Source organism: Rattus norvegicus, chromosome 17 (genome assembly GCF_036323735.1).
Source record: "Rattus norvegicus strain BN/NHsdMcwi chromosome 17, GRCr8, whole genome shotgun sequence".
Lineage (NCBI taxonomy): Eukaryota > Metazoa > Chordata > Mammalia > Rodentia > Muridae > Rattus > Rattus norvegicus.
In genome coordinates this window covers 77,734,688-77,753,450 of record NC_086035.1, presented here as the reverse complement: position 1 = coordinate 77,753,450, position 18,763 = coordinate 77,734,688, and the positions used below count along the sequence as shown (strand labels likewise).

At 43.9% G+C, this 18,763-nt stretch overlaps 1 protein-coding gene across 4 annotated transcripts in view; it reads right to left on the bottom strand.

The window, feature by feature from the left end:
* The window catches only part of Camk1d (calcium/calmodulin-dependent protein kinase ID), a 400,828-nt gene that overhangs the window by 138,568 nt on the left and 243,497 nt on the right, over positions 1-18,763 (bottom strand). For all 4 annotated transcript variants that reach the window (XM_039095777.2, XM_039095778.2, NM_001107365.1 and 1 more), the window contains 1 exon segment: positions 3,310-3,384. In XM_039095777.2, coding sequence (XP_038951705.1) covers positions 3,310-3,384 — 75 coding nt within the window.

Genomic DNA, 18,763 nt, shown 5'->3' with positions numbered 1-18,763 from the left:
GCAACTGGAGAAATGAAATAACATCCTATCACAACAGGATTGACAAAATGAAATATCTCATATTGAACTGAGCAAAGACATGAAAGGCCCACATGCCGAAAACTGTATAGACCTAGACTAATAAATGACCCAATGCAGAAATAGACTGTGCTTATGAGTTAAAGCTCAAATTAATTCAATTGTTCTCAAATCTTTATTTAGATTACTTTCAATCCCAAACAAGATTTCTACAAAGTTCCTAAAGTTGGATTTAAAAGTTTATATGAACACTCTATTTGAAGAGTGTCAAAGCTATTTTATAAAATAATAAATGGTAAAAGAGCATTATCCTAAGTCTAAGGTGTGCTTTAGAGTTGTGATGCTGTCTAATATTGATACAAGGACAGATACATAAACAGGATGATGAGTGCAGAAACATGATCAAGTAATATTTTATCTAAAATAACTAAAATATTATAGAGACATAGACAGAGGGCCAGAGAGAGAGACAGAGACAGAGAGACAGAGAGAGACAGAGACAGAGACGAAGACAAAGGGAGACAGAGAGAGAGAGACAGAGAGAGAGAAAGAGAGAGAGAGAGAGAGAGAGAGAGAGAGAGAGAGGAATACGTGTGCCATTAGCACACTTGTAGAGTTCAGAAGACACTTCATCAGGTTGATTCATTCTTTCCACCATGTGGGACCCAAGGTCTGAACTCAAGTTGTCAGGCTTGGCAGCAAGGGTCTTTACCTACTGAGCCATCTCACTGATCCAGGCAATTGATTTTTGGCAAAGCTACCAAAGCAATTGAGAAAAATTAACGTTTTCTTCAACAAAGGCTCTGAATATAGGATATCCGTATGAGTGAACCAAACCAGACACAAATGAGTACATACTACATCACTCCATTTCTATATCTTAGAATATAAAAAAAAACCCAAAAACCTCTAGTGAAAGCTAAATCATTGATTGGATCATGGTTTGGTGAAGGAGGGGTTGAAAGGGACACAAAGAAATCTTTTGGGGGGTTGGGTCAGAAATTGTGGTGTTATGTTGATCCCTGAGATGTCCAGTTTAATTAAATGCAATATATTCTGTGTGGTTTACACTGCAATAAAATTGACTTCTAAAGGACTAATGCAAACCAAAGAAACGTGAACGGGGATAAGTTAACATGCTGTTGTCGGCATATCTAAACTGCTCATCTGTGCAGAGTCATAGCTCTGTTCTTTAGGTAATTCAAACACCTATCACGTTTAGATCAGGATTTTGTGGCTGATTTACCTACAAATCTATTCAGTGCTGCAGCCAAAGGTGATTTGTTCCTGCAGAAACCCTCTTGGAGGTACTAAGATATCTCCATAGATATGGTCCGTGTTAATGAAGCTTTCTATGACAGCAAGCAAGAGAGGATGCTCTCAGCTGAGAAGCAGAGTATCGGTGCTAACCGCAGGCTCTCCAGGCTTCGGTCTAAGATCAGATCTGCTCTAGACACTTGGCTTTTCCCATGTCTACCCCCGCCCCCACCGGCTTCTGCTGGTGAGCGCACAGCCAGGCTGTCTGGAGAAGTAAAACTGAGGTCCATTCAGACCTCATCTTGTTGACATCTGAAAAGCATCTGCAGGGGAATCCTGATGAACTGATGCAGATGCCTACAAGGGAACTGCAAATAACCAGGACCTGGTCACTTCCCTCATGTTCCCCATCCCACCTCTAAAGTGGACATTGCCATCTTCTCTTTTGCCCATTGTAGAAACTGGTCCCCAGCGAGGTCATTTGCCCACTAGTCAGTGGCAAGCTGAGGTTTCCATCTTGGGTTACTTCAAGTGATGCATGGCGTATTTCTATACACACAAACACAAACAAACAAGCAAACACACAGACCTTCGGGTTCTGGCTCTGATATTACTCATCTTGCCTTACCAAAACAAAAAAAGAAAGCCTTGCACTTGAACACACAGCTGACATTTTATAGGACTTTTGCTCATCACCAAAACGTTCTATTCTTCCTACTGGGCAATCAATATTTGAAGAAGACTCATATCTTTAGGGAGTAGACACTACATGAAACAAAGTCACAAGCGTATTTAGCATCTGTCTCTATATCTGGGGAGAATAATTACTTGATAAGAAAGAAAAACAGGAATGTGAGATATATATAACAACAGGGCACAGAACTAAGAAAGATCCCTGGGTCCTGGGTCACTGGACAGTCCACTTTAAACTAGGCAGTAAAACAGCTGCTTAGCCCAACTTTCTGTTGATGTGAGAAAAAAATCAGACAGATGTGTACAAATGAGATACTCTAAATTATCTACCCACAGCACTATCACGTATGAAAATATTTTAAAAGTAATGAAATAATAAAGAAATGAACCATTGGGCAGGTTTTTTTTTTAATAGTAAAATGGTCTCTAAGAGACAAAGTCACTCAATTATCCATAAGGAAGAGAACCGGTGACAAAGCATGTGTTGGCCTAGCCTAACCATCAGTTCTTCAAAGCACGTCTTTGGCAGTTCAGAGTCTGACCCTCATCCACCAACAATTAAATTCATTGTCTATATTTTGATCTTCACCTCAAGTCCTCTCAGTCACAGGACTCAGTAACGTGGTGTCCCAGCATTTACCCACTCAGGTAATGGAGATGACCTAACATTCTGAGAGATTTCTAATACTTAATTCCAATAAATACTCAATGCTCCTGACAATCACACACTAAAGTGATGTAGCGAGAAAGATAATTTCACCTTAAAAACAAAATAAGTCATCTCTATCTGATAGTCTCATTTCTTCCCTTCCTGAGAAACTGGAGGTGTTTGCAGATTCCAGGGGCAATCTCATGGAGGAGGTGGCAATGTCACCATCTGACTCCAGTAATTCTTTCTTGGTGTCTGTCATGAGTCCCCAGTTCAGTCACAAGTGAACACATCTATGCACAGAGGGAGAGGAGGGAGACACAGATGCCATCTGCTTGCCTCCCCCGGCGTCCCTGGAAATGAAGACAGGGGTGGGAGTCTCTCCGAGAGATGGGAGCAAAGTGTTCCTCGTCCTGGGCCCACTGAAGTGTCTTTAGACAACATTTGGCCCTGGTGCATGAGACAGCCAGAGAGACACAGGGCAATAGTAGCACGGAGCCCGATTGTGAGGACTCAACAGATACAGAATGGGTCCCCTCAGGTCTGAAGAGGACTGTGGGGACCATCTTTGCTCTCTGGTGCCCCACAGGCATCACTATCGTCTCTTCTTGCCTCACACAGTTCACAGCACTCCTTTGTTAGGTTCTGAGGTTCATAACCCTTAACCCTCATCAAACAAGCAAGGTACTTACAGTTGCATGACCAGGTAGAGGTGGTTCGGGCTTTCGTAAATATCTTCCAAGGCCACAATGTTTTCATGCTTAATCCTAAAAGTAAAACAAAGAAAAGCACACACAGGGTGGTAAGGACAATTATACTGGCAAACGAGGTCATGAAAGGAAAAGCAACCCCAACTCCTTGATGAGACATTGAAGCCTCTACTACTTTGTTCCAAACTCATTCCTTAACTTGTTACCTACCCCCGTCCCTCATCTTCATAATCCTTAGAAAGCCACAGTTAGCAACATTGGATTGAATGCTGTTGCTGCATTGTCTACCGTGGATCAAATCGTTCAATAGTGTATTTTCTCACATAGCTCTGTGTCAAGTGATTGACCATCCTGGGTAGAACACGATTTCTTTCTTTTGTCTCAGTACAGAGATTGCTGTCTAGTCTCTAAACAGCCACTTACATGTGGGTCCATCCCTCCTGACAACCAATATACTCTAGGGAACACTTCCATGGTGAGGTTCTGGAATCTAGCATCGGCAAAGGAAAGCTAGCCTGACCGCCCCCACCTGAGTTCACATTTATCCCACTAGCCAGTTCAGTCTCGCAAGTGAACTAACTGGTGAGTAGCAAAGCTCATTTCATCACCACCATCTTTCAAAACAATACCGGTTCAAGCCATCTCTCGACAGTTAGATTTCTGATTCTCTCTCTCCCCTGACAATCCCGGATATTAGTGAATTACAAGGACAATCTCAGCAGATAGGCCCCAAAATCTTCTGAGAGTTTGGCACAAATGCAAACTCTGATGGGTAAGACAGAGCCACAGTGGGTCTCAGCCATCTGTGTTTTAAGACCCTCAGACAGTGTGCATACATAAAGAAACTTGAGAGACAATGAGAGCAGATAGGTAATGTTTGAGTTTCAGTGCAAAAATGAGTTTTCTGGGAATGTGGTATCGAGGAAGGTTTTGATATAGTAGGTCCAGGATTGGGTCTTAGCATCTATATGTCTTACCAAGACGCAGATGCTGCTGGCTAAGAACCACATTGACCTTCAAAGTCGGAGAAGAAAGACAGCCCAGGAGAAGGAAACAGATTCTTTCTAGCTCTTAAACTTGGATCTCCACAAGGAACAGTTTCTGCTCGGCAGGCCAGGACCAACATTTATTTAATGCATGTGAGGGAAGAATCATTTCAATCCTCAATGAGCTAATTATCTCTTAGCACATGCCTTTTGCTGCTATCCCTGATGAACCACTTACAGACAAGATGGGACATGCAGATTCTTGTGAGCCCCTTGAAAGTAGACTTCGTACAACCTTGTGCCCACAACAGACTTGTTTAATAAATATTTGCTGAATGAATGGATGGGTGTTATTTAAAAGCCATTGCCACTGAACAGAATAAAGAAAACTTTCCATATGTAGTTTGTGAAAATGGAGGGATTCCCCCCCCCCCCCATGTATCATATGGCTTCCTCGGCACAAAGAACGCTAAAAGGTAGAATGAACAAGAGGGTTCTCTTGATTTGGGCTGGGAAAAGAGAAGCTACTTAGCAAAGAGGAGCAGTGCTTAGCTTTGATTTCTCCAGCTCTTGTTAGTTAACATGTTTGAGGGAGCTAAAATAATTACACTAAATTCACATTTCACCTGCCTCCTGCTCAGGGCGCCTACTTATCTGTCAGTAATAATCATTGCACAAGCAAAGCAAAAGAGTAACAGCAGCGAGGTATGCAGTACACTCAATAAACCCTGCCACCAAAGAAGCAGCTTTGGTGTTTAAACGGGAACTGTCAAGATCTTAAATATTTGCGGAATTGTCCTTACTGGCTACACGTGAGAGGCTATGATCAAAGAAAGTGTGTATTATAAACATTTTTCCTTTACAAGAGCACAAATATTTTCACTTAGTCACATTAATTTGGACTGTCAGAGCCTTGATTTATAGGTAATTGAGATGAATGGTACCACATGGGAGGGTGCCAAACAGAAGACTGGAGTCACAATAACCTCTGAACTCTAGAAAACAACACACACTTTTAAACATATAAATAAACATATAGGCTGTACTGTTATTTATATGGAACATAAGCATCTCTGGGAGCCTCAGGTTCTCGTGTGCTGAGTATTATCACACCTGGGCACATCATAGATTGGCAACTATGGTCCTGTCAATCTTTGGAAGCTGAATCTAAAAGGCTGTTTGAGGCCAAGAGTTTAGTCACTCAACAGTTAATAACCACATGTTCTCATGTGCTGGGTCTTATCACACCTGGACACATCATAGTTTGCCACGTCCGGTCCTGGCAGTCTTTGGAAATTTAACCCAGAAGGCTGCTTGAGCCAAGAGTTCAGTCATTCAATAGTTAATAACCATTTCACTGCATTCAAAGACTCAACTGTGTCCACAGCGTTTGCCAAGCCAAAATGGAGGGCTGTGATAAAGGCCACAAGGCCTGACTTGGGTATGTGGGATAGAGAACCTGTTCTGTCTTAATTAGGTGCTGACAGGAAATTAATTTCCATGCCCATTGGAGCATTCCAGAGGGGAGCCACAAATGGTAGGGACAAACTAGACGAAACGGCTGAGAAGATGCTACTTTATTAACTCTCCCTCCCAACTAGTGTTTCAATGAGTCAGGCAATGGAGCTATTTATCCCACACTGGGTTTCTATTAAGTACCTGGAAAAATACAAGAGGGGAAATGGGGTTTTATTTTCGAAAAGATTGTCTCAGTGAAGCAAACCACACACAGTTAGGCATCAAATGGCAAACTCTGAGATTGTCTTTAAGATTACAGAAAGCTGTCCTGTGTGGGTTAGAATTATGGAAAAGATCTCAAGAATATGATGGGGCTGAGTTTCTATGGTTAATACTTGTACAAGCATACTTGAGCGATTTCAAATACATCCCAAAATGGCCTCTTCAATGTCTCTTAAGGAAAGTGGTTTAATTAACTTGGAGCTGTTAGAACGTAGTAAAAGAAAACACTCTGGCCTCCTACATCTACTTTTAAGAATGCTTTTCCCCTCCAGACTCCTTATGAAAGAGACTGATTAAACTTAATGTTTTAAAATTTATAGATTATCTTTACAAAATACCAAATAGCCATCCATTTCCAAAGCTAGGGCAGGATCCCAAACGCTTAAGCATGAACTGAGTCCCATCTTTCCCTTATTCATTCAACAAATATTCAACAAATAGTATAAGCACACCATACACCAGGCGCAAGTCATTGGAATTAGGATTTAGTGGTAGACAAGAGGGATAGAAGCCCCCATGAGCACACAGGCTACAGCCAAGAAGCCTCCCCAGGGAGTCTGATACTCAGTAGAAATCAGTGTTGCTGTCATTAGTTACTGCTTCTGAATGTAGCAGGGATTACGTTTCCATGTCGTCCTGCAGAGCAGGGAGGTTCATAATACCTCCTTCTAGGCTTTTCCTCTGTCATTGATCCATCTTCCACCAGCCGCCTTACAATATAGTCGCTCTGTCTCTTAGCCCTTGAGTGGCATTCATTTGGTCAGACCCTGTTATTCAAGCCAAAGTCACGACCCCGATGTGAAACACAGCTATCAAGAGCTGGGTATAAAACAATAGTGAAACTATTACTCAGCATGAGCTAGATATTATGCATATGCAAATAAATGGTAAGGCAAGGTTCTCGTTTTCATCAGCTGCGTACATGTTCACACGTAAGAAGGTAAGCTGTACGTAGGTAGAAAACCTGAATGCTTTCAGTCACTACTGTTTCCTTAATGTCAAAGAAGGGTGTGACAGAGAACACGTTTAAAAGACATTTGTAGAAGGAATGAATGAATGGATGAATGAATGAATGAATGAGTGGGCAAATGAGTAAAAAAAAGGAGCTCAGAGTTCACTAAGCTACCTATTCATTTTTACTAGCGTTTTTACCAAACAGACTTCCTTTCCTCCCCAGCTTTTGAACATTTTCACCCGTCTTTATTTGGCTTATGTCTTAAGTCTTCATTGCTAGAAAGAGCCACCAACCATAACCATGGCAACTTTTACTGAGGAAAACATTTAATTGGGGGTTTTATTAGGGGATGCAGGCAGATGTGATGCTGGAAAGATACCTGAGAGTTCTACATTTTGATCCACAGGTAGTAGGGAGGGACTGTCACACTGGGTAGGGAAACCCTGCTTTTAAGGTCATAGTCTACCACGACCTGACAGATCCCTAAGCTCTGCACAAAATGGAGGACTCCTGTTTTCAGTGGGGCTTCCTTTTCTCCACCTGAGTTTATCAGGGAAGCCTGACCCCCCACATCTACTACCTGAGGATTGTCAAGTAGTCCTTAGAGAAATTACAGGTTCAACTTCCTTTCTTCAGATAAGAACTTGCCTGGCAAGTAAGTACCTGGAATGCCTCTCCATGCAAATGAGGTATTCCCAGTACCTTAAACCTTGACCAACTTGCGTTCACCTGAGAAGCCTCTTCCCACTTTCCGAGGTTCACACAGCCCTTGTTCACCCCAAATAAAATATATGCGCGAGTTGTTTTCATGGAATACTGTGTAGGAGAGCTGTTTCACTGAATACCATCTAAAAGAGCTGTAACGCCGAAATCCTCAGAGAAGCCTCCCATCCCCGACCCCCACCAGACTGAGATCTTGCTGACCCACCCATTCTAGAATCCACTTTATCCTTTTCTGCCCAGTGTGCAGCAGCACCTGGATACTCCAAGAGATGAAACAGAACACAGAATCATACACTGGGCATGTGCACACATGGCTTGAGCATATATGAGACCTTGAAGTCTGCCTCCACAGTGACACACTTCCTCCAACCAGGTGACTCATACTCCAACCAGGCCTCACCTCCCTATGAGCCTATGGGGGTCAACTAAATTCAGACGACACTAGTTTAGTTTGGACACCTCTGTGGATTGAACCCAGGCTCTTGAGCATTCTAGGCAATGGCTCTAAGCTTTGTTGAATTCAGTCTTTGGGGGTCCTTGTGCTTTAGATAACCATGGTAGGCTAACCCTTGATCCACACTCTCCTGTTGTACTTAACACTCTTCCTATTGCTTATTTCATAGGCACCCACTCAGAGCCCGTTTTGGAATTCCTACTTAAAACTGTAAATGGGAAAAATGTTTTCCACAAGAGAGCCCTGTCCAGATAACTGACATTGGTCAACTGGCTTTGATGGCCATTTAACTGCCAGCCCCAGAGCACTATCATTGAGCCTATATTTTACCATCAATCCACAAGACAATCAAGAGACTTTGCTGAAGAGACATTTCTACATGCTATAGGCTACACGAGACTATTAAAAAGAGAAGTGGGGTGTTTGGGAAGATCTGTTCTTAGTGAAACATTAGCCCTAACAATCACTACAGTCTACTAAATGAGCACAAACCATCTGCTTAGTTTTCTATTCCAGAACGTTACTGTGCATTGGAGTCCGACTTCTCAGTCTGTAGATCTCAGACGCTACCGTTTTATGTTTACAGAACCAGACAATGTCTTTGATATTGTTTTCCTAAACATCTCATTCTTTTGTAGTAAGTGCGATTTCCCCGGTCCCCCGGGACATAACAAACCTAAAGTTACCAGTGAACAAATTTCACCTCATTCTTTTGAACCTCTTTACAGCGATGTTTGATCACACCATTCGTTGAGCATCAAGTAAGCGTCAAGACTGTACTAAGTCACGTCGGTTTCTGTTGGGGCTGAGAATTGAACCAAACATTCCCGTACTCTGCCAGGCCCTAGGGATTTTTAAATATTTTATTTAAAATTAACAACAACTTTCCGGAGTAGACATGATTTTCCTCACTTTTAAAGAGGGAGGCAAACATCGAGGAGGTGCAGTATTCAGTTTGATAATGAGTCCTAATTAGCATCGTTGGGATTTGATCTAAGTTTATTCTTACGACAAAGTCTGTTTTAAAGCCATTTACACAGGTTTGCATTAGCTTGCTGCGCTGATTGGTTTTGTTTGATATAAGCTGGTATCATTGGGAAGAGGGAGCCTCAATTGAAAAAATTGTCTCCATCCCATTGGCCAGGAGGTAGGTCTATAGGGCATCTTCTGGATGAGATTGGGAAGGATCAGCCTACTTCAGGCATTACCACCTCCATAGTGTCTGCTTCTCTGCCTGCCTCCAGCATCCTGCTTCGAGCTCCTTCCCTGACTCCCTTTCGTGAAGGAACATGGATCAGGCACATGGGCCAAACAAACCCTTTCCTCCCCAAGTAGCTTTGCTCATGGTGTTTCATCGCAGTAACAGACAGAAAAGTAGGACACGAAGTTATAACAAGTATGGCTAAGACAGCAGCTCTCAACCTGGGGACTGTGACCCCTTCGGGGGTTGCACATCAGGTACCATGCATATCAGATATTTATATTACGATTCATTATAGAAGCAAAAATGAAGCGGCAGTGAAATAGTTTTATGGTTGGGGGGTCACAGCAGGAGGAAATGTATTAAAGGGTTGCAGCATGAGGAAGGTTGGGAAGCACTGATTAGAGAATGTAAATTCAGAGCTATCTGCATAAGATGAGGACACTTAAATTTGAGGTATCCATTTCATCATTAACAACACGATATCCACCCCAAGGATTGAGAACTGCTGATACAGAGACAGAGACGAGACAGGGAGAGACAGAGACAGAGATAAAGACAGACAGAGAGAGAGAGAGAGAGAGAGAGAGAGAGAGAGAGAGAGAGAGAGAGATTGGGGCTGGCATGGGCTTTTCAAACCTCAAAGCCAGCCCCCCAGTGACACACTTCCTCCAACAAGGCCACACCTCCTAATCCTTCTAATCCTTTCAAGCAGTCCCATTCCCTGGTGACTAAACATTCAAATAAGAGCCTTTGAGGGAGCTTCTTATGCAAATAACCACAAGAAACAGCTCTCCTCAGCAAGAATTGCAGCCTCAAAAGGAGCTGCAACCAGCTTCTAGCACCCTCTCAGGCTGCAGCGCAGCCTAGGAAAGGCCTCCCTCCTGTGAAGCAAGCCACTCTAAGGGAAAGACCAAAGTACTGCACCATCTGTCAGTCTTGGTTTTCCTAAGTAGCCCTCAATAGTTTAAACTGTATTCACACACAACACCCATGGTTCTGTGGCATGGAGTTGAAGAATATTCTGACAATACTTAGGTTTAGGTAAACATTCCTGTTTGTAAGCTAAACATATACTCCTCAGAATTGAAGGGTGGGAAATCTGTATTTCCTGTTTTCTTAGTGTGCATTTATTTCCTGCTTTCTGACATCCAAAGGTTTTGTTTTGCTTTCCCCTTAAAGAACCTACCCAAAATGGGTTGTAACTGAGAAAACAGGATAGTGTCAGTCAAAAGGGAAAGCAATGTATCAAAATACTTGTCAGATACCACAAAATTGATGGCTTTAAGTTTTATAACTTGGGCAGATTCGCTGATGTCATCTCTTTCTTTAAATAACCTTCCACAGAAGATAGTCTTTCGTTTGTTGGTTGGTTTGGTTTTCTTGGTTGTTTGTTGTTATTGTTGTTTGTTTGTTTGTTTTGCGATAGAATTTTTCTGTGCAATATGGTACTGGTTGTCCTAGAACTCACTTTGTGGACAAAGTGGCTGGCCTCGAACTTCCTGAGATCTGCCTGCCTCTGCCTCTCCAGTGCTGGGATCAAAGACGTGCACCACCACTGTCTGGCTCACAGAGACATTCTTATTCCTGATTCATAACCACCTTCTCTGGCTCACTTCCTCCACAACACCACACGTTCTCTACCAATCTCACTGGAGGGCTGACCCTACTCTTTACATTGAGCTCTGGTACTGCCTTTTTGTAGTCCAGCGTGAAGTCCAAGATACCGTCCAACTGATAGGCACACACAGCTTTCTCTTTGAATGTTCACCAACCTTTTTCCACTGCTGCCCTTCACCAAAACATTACCCATCCTAGCAGGCAGTCCTCCCACACTGTACCATGCCCAACTGTGTGCACCTTTTCTTAGTCTACCCAAGAGCATTCATCTTCCCATAGCTTCTTCCTAAATTACCCTTCAAGCGAGCTCTATGAAGAACCATTTGCTAACTCCTAAGGGCTAGCTGGACTTAGTTCCCCGTCTTCTGTCTCATTCCAGTTCTGTCACCTGTGGTTCGCACCCCAGGATTTCCATTGAACCTGAGTGCATTTGGATTGTGCACTTTTTATATGTAGAGAAAGAGTCTAAAAGGATATGAATGCAACAAGTAGTAGCTCAGAAAATACTAAAGCAGGAGAGTTCTCATGTTAGACTTTTCCCTTGACTAGGCTGCATGTTTCAACCCCAGAGTTCAGACAATTGATCCAAGTGAGTGTTTCTTCATATCTTCCAAGGGCACTACCAGCCTATGCTCTCAGGAGAAACGTGATTCGCATAGGGAAGTTTCAAGCATTAGAGCTCTCTTGTTTTCCTGAACTCAAGGGGGCAAAAGTTGCTACATTGTTATATTGCTTGACTTTAAGAGTTGTTTTTAAAAAGTTTTTCCTCAAAATCACCAACACATAGTGTACTAAAATAGATCCACAATGTTGCAGACAGAGTCTCATACTGGGGCAGAAAGATGGTTCAATGGTTACGCTGCTCTCCCTGAGGTCCTGGGTTCGGTTCCTAGCACCCACATGATGGCTCACGGTTATTTGTGACTTTGGTTTCTGGTGATCTGATGCCCTCTTCTGGTCTCTGTGGGCACCGGACAGGCATAGACATAACACTCAGGCAAAACACCCATACACATAATGCAAAGTAAAATGAATCTGAAAATTAGGAATCCCGTACTAAGCAGTCAAGCTGCTCAAACAAGCAGAAGACTAGACTGGTTCTCCAGTGATGTATCATGCATCCGAGAGGTGGGGCACATGGCTTAAACTAACTCAGTTTGCTTATTTGTAAACAAACACTGCGATATACGCTCTTCTTAACTCACTGTCTACCAGCATATCTGCATGTGTTTGTCTCAAATCCATGCGAGCATACAGATGCATCATAGGTGCTCAGATGCAAAAGCTGAGGTTTTGTCTATAACAAGGGTGTGAGCCACTCTGGGGACTGATCAGAATCCAAAATTCAAATCTTCAAAGCTCTTCCCTTTGCTACCAGCAGATGGAGCCATAATCAATAGGAGACTTAAGGAGGGAGGCCGATGGGGCCTAACAGAGTCAAAAGGTGTTTTGAGTTTACAAGTCAATTCTGTCCTAGGTGCTTTTAGCTGTTTAAAGATTAAGTAAAACGTCTTCATTTTCCACAATTGCGAGATGAATTTTTCTTTGAGTTACTAAAAGTGAATACTAAAAGTGGAGTGACAGCTAAGCAGTTAGGAACACTGTTCTTCTAAAGGACCTGGGTTCAATTCCCAGCACCCACATGGAAACTCACAACCGTCTATAACTCCAGCCCCATGGGATCTAACACTCTCACACATACATACCCACGGGAAAAACACCAATGCACATAAAATAAAAATAAATCATATTTTTTTTAAAGTAGATTAAAAAGTAAAGGCTGGAAACGCAGCTCAGTCAGTGGAGGGATTGCCTAGCACAAATGAGGCTGCAGGTCCAAGCAGGCTCCAGTGAAACCAGGCACGATGACACGGTAGTTGCCTATAATCCCAGCACTTAGTTGTTGGAAGGAGGAAAATAACAAGGTTAAGGATATCCTTGTCTACATAGTGTGTCCAAAGGCAGCCTGGGCTATGTGAGACCCTGCCTCAAATAAAAAGAAATGAAGAATAAAAAGTCTTGCTCACAATTTATCACAGTTTCACAAGAGCGTTCTACGCATCCTCAGTAGAACACAGGCACACGGGATGAGGATGGTGGCCGGCTCTCTCACGTAATGAGGCAGACAGGAGCCTGCGCTGGTAGCCACTCTGGGGGGGGCCCTGCAGTGCTCAGTCTCTCTCTCTATGGCTATGCTGAAGCGGCATCATTGCTCAAGGTCTTGGTTTTCTCATCTTGAAATTACCTGGATCGACAGGATACTCTTCAAGGCTCTTCCCAGTGCAACCAATCAATGGATCTAAAATGGTAATGCAGCCAAGCGCGCTAAGACATGAACAAGATTATGAAGCTTGACACCTGGAGCCCAAGTTCTCCAGAACAGTCTTTACTACCCAGGAGCCTTGTTACGAGCTCACACTTCAATGGGTTCTTCTGTGTGGCTAAGTTCATCAATGAGATGTGGGATTTACTGAAATACGAAGTCAAGTCATACAAGAATGACCCACTTCTCCTTCTGTAATCAACCTCACATTGCCCTGAACTCATAGAAAAAAAAATACTCAGTAGTTTGCTTATGTATAAAATACATTTTAGAAGATTAAGCTGGGGTCTGGTTGTCTTTAATCCAAAGGAGAAATAAGTTAGATCCGTGTGTGTGTGTGTGTGTGTGTGTGTGTGTGTGTGTGTGTGTGTGTGTGTGTGGTTTCCAGTGCTTACCTCACAGAGCTCAATGAAAGGATAAGCAGTTTATTCTGACATTCATAAAGCCTCACAGACAACTCAAAAGGCGGGTGGGCTCACAAAAACATTTGATTGTCACTTGCTTGCTGCTTTCTGTCACTATCCTTGGTAAAACAGCAGTGGGTTGCAAGATCTACCCTGTGTTAGACTTATCTGAGAAGTTTTAAGAGAAACTGATACCCGATAGGGGATGCAGCTCAGCATGTTAGAAAGCCCTAGGCTTCATCCCCCAAACCACGACCACCCAATCCCCCTTCATACCTAGTCTGTTCCTGGAGATTTTCATTTCATTGCCCTGGAATGTGCCCCGTCCATAGTGATTTGTTTTTTAAAAACTTCTCACCAGGCAGTGGCAATGCACGCCTTTAATCCCAGCACTCAAGAGAGGCAGAGCAGATGGAGCTCTGTGAGTTCGAGGCCAGCTTGGTCTACAGAGTGAGCTCTAGGGCAGCCAGGGTTGCGCAGAGAAACTCTGTCTTGAAAAACAAAACAACGAACTGACCGAAAACGTCCTCAAATGATTTAAGCAGGCAGAAACTGCTCAGTTGCTAAACTATTAGAAAGAATCCAGATGTTTACATGACTGGTGAGTCCTCAGGTTTCGTGGCCACTATAATAAAGTTATTGTAGGGGGATTTATTTCCTTGACAACAGATTTTGTACTAACAGTAAGATTCAGGCTGCCCTGAGGATAGAGTTCAGGGCCACATGGTTAACCTGTTACTCCCTCCCACCCCCACCCCAAGGAAAAGTGTGAAACATTGACAAGTCCCACCTGCTGGTCACCTACAATGTTTGTTTGTAATATTTCTTAAGCAAGTTTAGCAAGGCTACCACCTTTGTGGGAATGTTATTTCCTTTGTGGTACCTGTGTTGAAGAGTCATATATCTGCCCAGGGTGCTTGGACCCTGAGAACAGACACCTGGAGACTTGGAGGCCATTAAGGTGTCTGGTGTTCTTGGAATAGGAGGCAAACCCCTAATGGGGATTTAGTAGTTTTGCTGATGTGGGCATGTGGCACCCAAAGGCACCTTCTGAGTTGAATTCATGTTCACTGTGGATATATAAATGTAAATATAGCAGCCAGTCCTGTGTGGAATACTGTTGCCAACGTAGAGCAGGTACTAATGCCCTCACACTGCCAGCTTGAGTTCGCCAAGCTTCCCTTCCCCCACACAGCTTTAAACTCTCACATGGTTGAAGGGGTCAAAACAAGGCCTTGTCCCCCCTTTTTCTGTCCTCCCTCCAAAGCCTGGTATTTTCTTGACACTGACTAGGCCACATTCACACCGAAGACTCTCAGTTTCACAGACAAGGATGATGTCAGACTATTAGTTGCCTAAGCACAGGCTCAGAAACAAGAGGACAGGAGGCAGGACCCTCACCCAGGTGGCCTGAGAAGAGGGGGCCTGAGAAGAGGGGGCCTGAGAAGAGGGGGCCCCTAGGGCTGCTGCCTCTCTCCACAGGAGAGGCCAGGCAGCTGGGACCCGAGTAGTCTGATCCTGGCATTCTGGCAAAGCAGATGGAATAGGGTGACATTTATTTAGAGAGCAGTTAGCGAACTGTCAAATAAAACGATGAAGAAGAAGAAGAGAAACAGAGCAGAGGGAAGTCTGTTTTGAACACTTGCCTAGCGCCTGTGGCTCTGCAGAATTAGGGGACTAACGTTCCCACTGTGACAGACCTTGGTGTTCTAGGAATGTGCCCACACTCCAAGCTGCAGGATCCACTGTTCCTTGACTTATGCATTTGGGTAATTAATGCTGTCACCCAGTCTGTCTGGGTCAGACCAGGCTGCGGAGGACCCGGCACATTCTAATGATCGAGAACCTTCTTTCAATCAACTGCATGTCGGGTATTAATGATTGTGTTTTGTGATTAGTGCTCGCTCTCTCTCTCTCTCTCTCTCTCTCTCTCTCTCTCTCTCTCTCTCTGTTTTTAACCTCATATCTGTTTTTCTGATCATTTCCATGGAGTACACAAGAAGCACAAGGCTGTGTTCTTTTTTTGGGGAAAGTAGCAGCGAGTTTCTTCGTAACTGGGATTAGTCTCACGATCAGAAACATGTTGGGCTCTGTCCTGGAGTTCCCAAAAGAAGCAGGCTACAGAGCTCACCTCTCGGCTCCACAGCTCTGTAATGGCTGAGGGCGTAGAGGCAGTTCTGAGTTTCGAGTTTGGCGATTCCCTGCTAAGAAAGGACCAAGACCCAGAGGATGTTAACTCTTAGGAAGTATGTCAGGGCGAGCTCGAGCCCTGCTTACAGGACACTCAGGACACCACAAATAATCTGTGAAAAACCAACTAGCCGCCATTCACCTAGATTTCTAGAAATTTCAGCGGGGTGGGGTGGGGGCAAGGAGACAGTTCAGGCGGTAAGGTGCTTGCTTCGCAAGCTTAAAGTCCCAGAGTACAGATTAAATCTCCAACCAGACAGGTATGGTAACCCAAGTTTGTATTCCCATCACCAGGGAAACGGAGACCGGCCAATCCAGCCAATCTAGCTTACTTGGAAAATCAAGACAAGCAGAAGCAGCCCCGTGTCAAAAAGCATGGTGAATGGGTAACCAAGAAGCAAAACCTCAAAGCTGTCCTCTGGTCTTCTCTCTCTCTCTCTCTCTCTCTCTCTCTCTCTCTCTCTCTCTCTCTCTCTCTTTCACACACACACACACACACACACACACACAAAACCCAGGGAGAGAGGGGGGGTACTTAACAGTCCCATGCAGAAAGGGGACATAAAACGGTCATATGGAACCCTGACAATGACACTCAGGGAACCAGGCAAGAGGACTGTGACAGTCACTTCTCTCCCGTTCAGGGGAGCAGCTGGCACACCCAACTGATCACAGTCTGCAAGCCAAAAACCAAGGTGGTTTTGGGCCAGGCTGAGGTCACACACAGGCCACTGGGTACAGTGACACTGTCTTATCACGGCAGCCAGGCAGAATGATCTTTTCCTCCCTGAGCACCAGACTTCATTATGATCACGTTCACTGGTGTTTTCCTATCTTGTTTTTCTGGTCCTCGGGTTTCCCAAATATTTTAGAAAACTTGGTGCAGAAACCCACAGAGGCCCACCCACAGCGGATAGCAAATGTGAACACCGTGAGACCACCAAGAAGTCTGCTGTCCTCGCTGGCAGAATTTATCAGAGACAACGTAAAATCTCAAGTCAAAAATTCACACTGATACACAGTGTACTTCCCTGTCTGGTTACTAGATTCTGCTTAACAGCTTAAAAAAAAATGTTTTCCTACCAGGGCTCCATGATAGAGTGTTTGCCTAGCACAGGCAAGACTCTGTGTTTGATTCCCAGAACCACCACCAATAAAACAATCTACTACTAAAAACTAAAAAGAAGACAAACAAAATAAAAAGAAGGAAGGAAGTAGAAAGTCAATAAAAAAATATGCCCCAAGACAGTTGTCACTGATACATTTCAATACAAAATCGAGTTCTACCGTAATTCTCAAAAAGTTATGTTCGAGGGTGGGGAGATGGCTCAGTGAAAAAGAACACAAGGTCCTGAGTTTAGATCCCAGGACTCAGGTCAAATCTGGGCTTGATAATGTGTATAATTGGGGAAGTAGAAATCTGTGGGGGGGTCACTGGTCAGTCAGGCTAGCTGAACCAGTGTTCAAGTTCAGAGAATGACACTGGACCTGGCTTGGGCTTATAAAACCCCAAAGCCCACCTCTAATGATGCACTTCCTACAAGGCCATACCTCCTAATTCTTCTTCAGTAGGACCGCTCCTTGATGACTCAGCGTTCAAATATATGTGTCGATGGGGGTCACTCTTACTCAACCATCATACTGTGGAAGACGTCTATTTTCTTTTTTTAAATGAAGCAACTAATCCTTGGGGAGGCGGGGAGGCTCCAGGTTCAATGAGAGATCCTGCCTCAAAAAATAATTTAGAGAACAGTAGAGCAAGACATGTGACGTTAACCTCTGACCTACAAAGAGAGAGAGAGAGACAGAGAGAGAGAGAGACAGAGAGAGGGAGAGAGAGACAGAGAGAGGGAGAGAGAGAGGGAGAGAGAGAGGGAGAGAGAGACAGAGAGAGACAGAGACAGCGTCTCTTAAATTCCCCTTCATATTTAGGGTTTACTTAAAACCCAACAGTAATTTTTAACAATTTCAAGAAGCCAGCAATGCAACTATGAGGACAGGGAAGAGGCAAGGAGATGCCAACACACAAAAACATACACTTATGCCTGTATGGAAATTTTCTACCACTTAAGCTCACACACAGAAGGCTGGGTCACGTGAACGGCTAGCAGCACTTACTCCAGCAGAGAACATGGCAGACAGAGGACTCGAAGAACACTTGAGGGGTAAGAAGCAGAAATAATACAGAAAAGAGCCTTAGGAAAACCAGGTCACCTTTGATGATCAGGGTCATCAGGGAGAATCTGGAAGCTATGGGCTGACTCACAGTGGTGACATGGTTCATTTGAGACAATTAAGGGAGAAGGAAACCTGGGAACTCAAGACTGGCAGTTTGGGGATCTGCTCTAAGGATGTGGAGGTAAAGACACCATTTAGTAGACTTTTTTTTTGTTTACTACTTCCTTTCCTTTCCCTTCCTTCCTTTCCTTTCCCTTCTTTCCTTCCTTTCCTTCTTTCCTTCCTTCCTCCTTCCTTCTTTCCTTCCTGTCTGTCTGTCTCTCTTTCTTTTCTTTCTTTCTATTCTTGGGATGAAAGATGGCCTTGCTCATAGATTTGACACCTGGATACAAAATATGAATGACCACGCCCAGAGGAGCAGTGTTTCCCAAGACAGCACTTGTCCCTGGATGTGACACATCCCAGGGGAAGAGGGATGAGGACGCAGGGAATGAGTGTCCTGTTTGTACTTCAGACTGGAGCAGTGGAGGGAGCAGGTGGGCAGGGAAAGCAGACCTGTGACTGTCACTGTGTCTCAAACTTTGCTACCCTGGAACAACATCATTGCGTGCAAAAATACATGGATTGCTTCTATAAAACCCATAGACCCAGGCTTCCTAACA